Source organism: Lemur catta, chromosome 8, assembly GCF_020740605.2.
Source record: "Lemur catta isolate mLemCat1 chromosome 8, mLemCat1.pri, whole genome shotgun sequence".
Classification (NCBI taxonomy): Eukaryota; Metazoa; Chordata; class Mammalia; order Primates; family Lemuridae; genus Lemur; species Lemur catta.
Window position 1 is genome coordinate 1352040 of NC_059135.1, and position 8200 is coordinate 1360239.

Below are 8200 nucleotides of genomic sequence, written 5' to 3' on the forward strand. Positions count from 1 at the left end.
TTGATATGTGGGATGCTGTTCTGTTCATGATGTTGGGTGTATACCCTATTGCTTTGTTTTCCCTCTTGTGCTATTGTTTCATATGAGTTATGAGCTTTAGCTTTTGGATGATTTTACACTGGTGGGTATCTATTGTGCTTATCCATGTATGATGCAGTTCTGAGTATTTCCTATAGGGCAGGTCTGGTTGTGACCTGCCAACCAGAAAGACAAATTCCTTAACTGTTTGCTTGTCTGGAAAAGATTTTATTTCTCTGTCAATTATGAAACTTAGTTTTGTAGGATACAAAATTCTAGGCTGGTAGTTGTTCTATTTAAGAAGACTGAAGATGGGGCTCCAATCCCTTCTGGCTTGCAAGGTCTCCACTGAGAAGTCTGCAATTAGCCCGATGGGTTTTCCTTTGTAGGTTAGTTGTTGCTTTCATCATGCGGCTTGTAGAATTTTCTCCTTCATTTTGACTTTGGCCTGGTTGATTATTATGTGTCGTGGAGATGTCTTATTTGCTATGAATCTTCCTGGTATTCAGTGACCATCTTGTATCTGGATGTTTGAATCTCTGTTGCTACCAGGGAAGTTTTCCTCAATAATTCACTTGAGTAAGTTTTCTGTAATATTTGCTCATTCTTCTCCCTCAGGGTACCTATAATTTGTATGTTAGTTTGCTTCATACAATCCCATATTTCTCTAAGTGATTGCTCGATCTTTTTTATTCTCTTTTCTGCTTCTTTGAAGGACTGGGTTAGCTTGAGAGCCTTGTCTTCAAGCTCTGAGATTCTTTCTTCTCCTTGGTTTAGTCTGTTGTTGAAGCTTTCTGCTGTGTTTTGAAATTCCCTAAATGACCCTTTCATTTTTTTAAGTTCTATTATATCCTTTCTTGTGTTGTCTAGCAACTTTAGCAACTTTTTCATTCATTTCTTGAATTTTTTTTGGTTTTCAACTTTCTCTTCAATTCCACTCATTTTGTTTGCCATCTATATTCTGAATTTCATTTTTGTCATTTCAACAATTTCCTTTTGGTTGAAGTCCATAAGAATTTCAACCTCTGTTGGAGTTCCTTTGTTATCCCTTGGGGTTGTTGAAGTGTTTTGTTTTTTCATGTTGCCAGGGTTCTTTTGCTGGTTTCTTCACATCTGACTCTCCTTGTCTCTGCTCTGGGTTAATAGATGTGCAGGGCAACTGTTCTCCTTTGCTGGGAACTCTCCTGCTTAGTCAGGAGAAGGGGAGGACCCTAGATGGAGCTTTTGTGTCCTACTCTGGAATGTGGACCCATCTGGGGAGGGGCAGGTGCACTGAGAGCCTGCAGAGCAGCTGTTCTGTTTTGACCCATTCCCCTGTGATTGCCTCAGTTCAAGCTGGTGCTGGGTGACTTTGTGCGGGGTGGTGGGTTGTTACCCAGCTCATTGTTAGAAGTTCGAGCTTGGGGCTGGGTGAGACTGTCTCCAAGGAAGCTGGCATTGTGGGGGATTGCTCTACTTGGGGATCTCCCAGCAGAGGTTACAGTGGCATCTGGGTGAGGCTACATAGGCAGTGGTCATGGGTGACTAGGCTGTGGGCATTTCCTAGATCCAGGTACAGGTGCAATGCCAGCTTGAGGCTGGGGGTTCCGTGTTGGAGCACTGGACCTCAGAGTGGTTCTGTGAGCCCAGCAGCAGTGATGGAAATGCAGGGATGGGATCTTGGGGCCCAGGCACAATGCTGGGATTTTGGGGACAGTCTTGCAGGCCCAGTAGGAGCTCTGAAGTTACAGGGGTGCAGCCTCAGGCCTGGGTGCAGTGAGAGCCTCAGAACTGGATCTGGGGATCATGGGGGCAGAGCTGCATAGGTGAGGGCTGTTCCACTGATATGGGGACTACACTGGGCTGGGGATGCCCAGTTATATGCTGGGATTGTTCCAGCAGCCCAGGGACCACAGAGGCAGGGCAGGGCTGCTAGCTGGCCAGGGTTCTCCCCTCTGCCTAGGTCCCACTGAGGCAGTCACCAAGGTTTCCCAGATGATGCCTGTGGTGCCTGACTCTCCTCCTCTGTTCAGATCCTATGCTATGAGGGGAGAGGCACTTGGCTCCCAGTCATAGGGTGTGTCACAGGGGAGCACCCATTCTGCCTGCTCCCTCCCTGGCCTGGCTGGTTTGATGCAAAAGCTACTGCTGCAAAGGTGAGTCCCAAGCAGACCTGGTGCCTTGCACTTGAGAGTTCAGGATGGCATCAACTGCAGAAACCCGGGATTGGCAGCAGCCAAATCCCTGCGGTGCCTGTTCTCCAGTGCAGTGTCTCTGCACAGGCTCTGAGCAGCTCCCCCATCAGTCCAGAGGTCTGCAGTGGTGGACGGAGTCCCCTCACAGCTCAGGCTGCCTGAAACCTTTGATCCTCTCCCTGAGAGTGGCACACCCTTGGGCTGCGTCCCTTCTGCTGTCTTCCCCTCCCACATCACTGTGAATTATATTGGGACACCCAGTTTTATCTCTGAGATGATAGGTGGTGCTTGTGGGTAAGAATCAGCCATGCCCTGTTTGATTGAGTTAGTAGATGCTGTAATGGGCTGTACAAGTTCTCCCTGTCAGTAGATGGTGCTTGCAGAAAAGAGCCAGCTGTAGTATTGTTCTTTAGGGCCTATGACTGACTCAAGTCCCCCAGGAGAAGCCTTCAGATGCCCCAGGTGCTGGCAGGAGCCCCAGAGCTCCCAGAGGACTCCTTATTCACCACGACAGCAGAGGCAGTTGGCGGAGAGAGGCTGGGTGGGGCTAGGTCAGGCAAGCCTGCCTTTAGGCTCCGAAAAGGCAGGGACAAGAGCTGTCTTGGCAGGGGTTAAGGGTCAGCTTCCAGGACACTGGGGAGAGCCACCAGGGGAAAGCCACTGGGGAAAGCCACCAGGGAGGGGTTGAAGTGGCCTAACCAAACCACAAAGTCTGCTCATGGGGTAGGGGCCATCTGGGATTCACAGACTCTCTATTAGGAGTGGGTTTCACTCTTCTTCCTCCTCCCCTGCCCTGCAGGTCTCCTTCTGGTGTCTGGTTGGAAACAGAAGCCCGAACTAGCTGAGCTCACCAGCAATGGTGCCACAGGTTGGGAACTTCCCTGCCTGAGGTCCTGCCCCAGTCTGAAAGCACAGCTTTGCCGTGGGGAGAGGGGTGATCCACATGTGTGCTGTAGTTCAGATCCACACTGAACTCTCCTTTCAGTCCTTCCCACATGGGCTCCCCTGCCTCCTGAGTTTAGTTCCCAAATCTCACAAATCTCTCCTGTGTGCTCCCAAGCAACATGATCAAGTCCTGGGGGTATGGGATCTGGCCTGCAGGCCTGTCCCCTGGTCTCACAGGTTCAATCCCTGACCATGTTAGGGAGAAGCGTGTTGGTTCCAAGTTGCCTGGAGTGCTCAAGCAGGCTTAATACCCCTCCACTTTGGGGTATGCCCTGCACTGCTGGAGTGGCCAGGCCAGCAGCACTGGGGAGTGCTTGTGGGCAGGGAGCTCACACTCTGAGTACCACTAGGTCCACTGCAGGTCCCCAAAGGAGAAGATGTGGGCGCCACTCTCTGTGGGAGCCCTGATGCAGTGGATGCACCAACAGAGGGGAAGCAGTCACTCGGGACAGCCCCAGCCCAATCTCTCGGCAGCAGTGGGCAGGGGAGGGGTGGGAGAGGATAAGAGTCTGAATGGAGGAGAGCTAGCTCTCTAGCCCTCTTTGTCCCTCTTCCTGGAAGGAAGCCCACTCGGAATGTCCAAGCTCTCAGACCACACAGATCCCCAGGAACCACCGCAGTCTAGGCAGGAATTGGGAATTGTTTGTGTAGGAACAGGTGATGTGAAAACTGAAGGACTGGAGCTCCCTGGGGAGGATGAAGGCACACTATGGGTGGAGAAGCAGTATGGCACCTGCTGTCTCAGCTCCAGTCTGTGGTGATAGGGAGTGACCCCAAGGGCGCTGGCAGCTGGGTGCTTTGTTTTCAAGAAGCTTCCAGTTCAGTGGTAGCAGCAGCTTTTGGGATCATGAGGGTAGAAAAGCTCTCCAGCAGCCCAGGAGCCTGCTGACTACCAGAGGTATGAGGGAAGGAGAAAGAAACCCCACCTACCTTTTCCACCAAGCTCCAAGTTTCTCCAGGGTTGATCTCTGCTGATGTTTTGTTTCTCCTTGTTCTGCTCTGCAACTTTTTCCTGTGGAATCTTCTGTAGGTTCTGGCACCTTTCCCTCAGAATTACACCTGAGCTGTAATTTTTTTTTTTTAATCTGAAATGTTTCCTTCTGTCTGGGATGATCTGATGACTGATGTCTCTAGTCAGCCATCTTCCCTGTCACTAATTGGCTAATTTAAACAATCTCTCTTTGAGTTTGTTGATTCTTTCTTCTATATGATCAAATCTGTTATTGAATTTTTCAGTTTTGTCATTGTATTCTTCAGCTCTAGGATTTCTCTTTGGTTCTTTTTTATGGTTTCTAATTCTTTATTAAACTTTAAATTTTGTTTATGCATTGTTTTCCTGATTTCATTTGGTTGTTTTTGTTATCTTTTATCTTATCGAGCTTCTTTAAGATGATTATTTTGAATTGTCAGGCAACTTGTAGATCTCCATTTCTTTGGGGATCACTTACTGGATTTGTTTGATTAGTTTCTTTTGGTGATGTCATGTTTGCTTGATTCTTCATTATCCATGTAGCCTTGCATTGGTGTCTGAATTTGAAAGAGAAACCACTTTTTCCAGTCTTTACAGGCTGGTTTTGGCAGATAAAGATCTTCTGTTGGGTCCCTAGGCTGAAGGGTTTGCCTCTGGGATCGCAGCTGAGTCGGTCACATTGCTGCTACTGGGTCCATAGAGGGGCTCACTGTTGACAGGCCTATTATCAGGGGCTTGAGCAGGAATGGATCCTTTCTGGTCCCTGGGTACACTGGATTGTCTCTACACTTTGGGGAATAGAGCTGGCTCTGGGACAAGGTTACAGTCAGTTGCTGGGTGAGTCTCTGAGCAGGCAGGATTTTCCCCAGATTGTGCCTGAGAGAGAATGGAACTGAGTCACAGGGTTGCTTTAGGGTTCACAGCTGAGACTGAGTTCTGCAGGCCTGCCTGGGAGCACAGATGCATGTGCCTACTGTCAGGTTTGTGGGTGGACAGGACTGCCTGCACAACGTGGCTGAGCAGGCTGTAACTGGATCACAGGGATCCTTCAAGATCTGCAGTTGAACTGAGGTTAGCAGGCCTGCTTCCTGGGGCACAGAGGGGCCTGTCTCCTAGTGGCCCCTGAGCAGGCAGGACTGGTCCTGGACCATGGCTGGGAAGGGATGGAATTGACTCAGGGCCGCTTCCAGATCTGCGTGGGATTGAGGTAGGTGGGCCTATCTCTGGGCTCACAGACCAGAGTGTCTCCAGCAGGTCCCTGGGAAGGCCAGACAGCCTTCAGACTGCGCATGAGGGGCTGGAGCTGACTTACGGGATGATTTCAGGTTCTGCAGTGGGAACAAGGTTGGCAGGTGTGCCTCTGGGGGCATGGGCTGGTGTGTCTTCTGGGAGCCCATGGACAGATGGTTCTGGTAACACAACCAAGGCCAAACAGGGCTCTAGCTGAGTCCATGGGTGGATGAGGCCATTTGTGGGTCTGTTGCCAGGAGCACGGGGGGCGAGCTTGCCGCCCGAGTGAGAGCCTGCCCTCTCAAAACAGCCCTCCTCAGTCTTGGGTTCCATCAGGGTTTTGCAACCTCTGACCTGAGTCCTAAGGCCACCACAAGGGCGCTTCTGTCTGTGGGTGGCTGCCAAATTCTCGTTGCTGTGGGGTGGGGTGCAATCAGAGGACCTCCTGTTCTGACATCACCTCCACTGGGTGCTTTTTCCAATCTCCTTATTTTGTCTTTTGTTTCTTTTGAAAAGGAGACTTGCTCTTACCTTATGGTTTCTATTTCTCCCTTTTTTTTTTTCTTTGCTAACACAAAACACTTCTTTTATAGGCCATTTCAGTCTGTCCTATTACCTAAAGTTCTCAGGATGCTGGCTCTCGTGGTGAATATTTTTTGACATTTTGTAATTTTTTAAAAACTGTGAGATGGTATTGCTGGGGCGTTGTGGTTCCCCTTCTCTGAGGGAATCTCACACGGCCTCTGTGTGGGTGAGTCCTGCAGGTGCTTGATCCCTTCTCATCGTCCTTTGCCACCAGCCACTGGTTCTTCACGAGGAGCAGCTTTTCTTCTGCCCCGATCCCTGGGCCGTGTAAGCTTGCGTGGCCTCCCCCTGGCAGCAGGGACAACGTTTTTGCTTCTTTGAGGCTTCTGGGTCACCTGGGGTCTCAGTTCCAGCCCCCACGTCCCATCTGTGTGCACCTGTCACACCTGAGCCTCCGCGGGGGGGAGGGGGCCGCATTTCTGCACCTGGCAGCCGGCTCCCCACCATTCACTGCGGCCTTGCACCGTCTTTTTCTTTTCAGCACATGGGGTGTAGTTTTCCGTGACCTCGGAAACTGCACAGCTGATCTTGCCCAGTGTTTGTTTCGCTATGTTTGGGAGGAAAAGGGGGTTATTTTAGCTGAGTCTACTGCATCCCTGCAACCCGTTCCAGCTGGGCATTTCCCCGTGTTTCCTCCAATTCCCACACCAGCGCGGTCGGTGTGATTCCAGGTCAGCGCTGCGTATTTGAGACCTCCCGTCAGCGTCTGGTTCAGCCAGTTCCTTTCTGTGCTCTCCCAGATGGAGGGTGAAATGGGTTTGTGTTAGAAACCATGGAGGCTTCTGTTCATCTTCTCAGGCCGCAGGAAAGGAGGAGAATGCTTAGATTCACTGGCGTTTCACTTTGTGGGGTAGCCCTGTCTGGGTGGGGTCCCTGTGCGGAGGGACAGTGTGCTGGGCAGTGACCACACCCACTCCTCCTCGTGTGGCCCTGCGGTCTCGGTGAGGCCCGAGGCTCCCGCCATCTCCAGTCAAGCTGCGGCCGCCTTGTTGCAGGGGCTCTCAGTGCCCCACCCTCGTTCCCCCATCACCTCCCCTCCACTCTGCCCCCTTCTTTGATGGCCTCTGACACGGGCCTTGCCACCTGTCTTCCGTTCCCAGCAGGGAGACAGACACCCAGTTATGATCCTTCCATGATTTCTGCAGTGACCGAGGAGGGGGCCTGAGAGGTGACAGTCCTCCACCCTGGACGTGAGGGGCATGTGCATTGCAAGTGGTGTTTCTCAGCAGAGGGCCTCGTCCCCAGGAGAGGACTACTCAGGGCCCCCAGGAGGGGGGTAGTGTGTTTGTGGGCACCCACAGGTGTGTCTGAGTGTTTACACGTATGTGCTGGGGTGTGTGCACGCACCTGCATGTGTGCCTGCCTGTTGGATGTGCCCGTGCATGTGCCGAATTCCCACGAGGAGTGAAGCACCGAGAACTGATGATGGCAGGAAGCGGCCTGTTCCTGGCCAGCCTCTCGGGGCGGCGCGGGGTGCACAGGGCCCGGGAGCTCAGGGGTGCTCCGAGGTGTGGCCCGGGGCAGTCAGGGCTTGGAGCCTGGCTGAGGCACGTGGGCAGGTGTCCTGCGCTGAGTGCCCACCTCACCCGTGTCCCCCTTGCCCGACAGGAAAGATGCGTAAGGACTCTCAGAAGCCCGTGAAGCAGCAGAGCAAGGCGGTGCCCCGCAAGCGCGAGATCCCGAGGGACTGGAGGAAGCGCGTCTATTCCGCCAGCCACCAGTGAGCGTCTGGAAGCCACCGCCCCATGGAGCCCCGCGGAGCCCTTGACTGTGCCCCACCCGGCCCGTCCACAACGAGGAGTTGGGGCGTGGCAGGGCAGGCAGGCGAGTCGCCACCGCAGGCCTGGCCACTGCAGGTGTCCCTGGGGAGGCCTGCGTGGAGCCCTTGGACCCGCCAGGAGCTGGGACCCATGAGGAGCGGCGTCTCCCCCTTGCGGTGGGTGCGCCGTCCACGTCTCTGTGCTGGGGGCGGGGGGTCCCCACTTCTCACACTCGCATGGGCCGGGAGGTCCCAGCGACAGCCAGACACGTTGCCAGGTCTGCCAGGACCAGCGCAGACTGCAGCCCCCAATAAACAGCCCTGCCGGGGCTTGCCCAGCAAACGTGGTGCTTCCGTCAGTGCCGCCATTCTGGCCTCCCAGCCTCTGGGGAGCCCCACACTGTCCCCCAGGGGACACACGCTGGCTAGGGACAGGCTGGACCCTGCCAGGCCCAGCCTCGGGACAACGCAGGTCCCCTCTCTCTGGCCTCCCGGGTGTCTGAGGCCACCTGGCAGGAA

General features: G+C 53.3%; 1 protein-coding gene across 7 annotated transcripts in view; it reads left to right on the top strand.

Moving 5' to 3' along the window:
* ANKMY1 (ankyrin repeat and MYND domain containing 1) overlaps positions 1-8016 on the top strand; it is a 60219-nt gene extending 52203 nt beyond the window's left edge. For all 7 annotated transcript variants that reach the window (XM_045559933.1, XM_045559932.1, XM_045559934.1 and 4 more), the window contains one exon: positions 7531-8016. In XM_045559933.1, coding sequence (XP_045415889.1) covers positions 7531-7646 — 116 coding nt within the window. In that variant the 3' untranslated portion in view covers positions 7647-8016. The remainder of the gene's footprint in view (positions 1-7530) is intronic.
* The last annotated feature ends 184 nt before the right edge of the window (positions 8017-8200 follow it).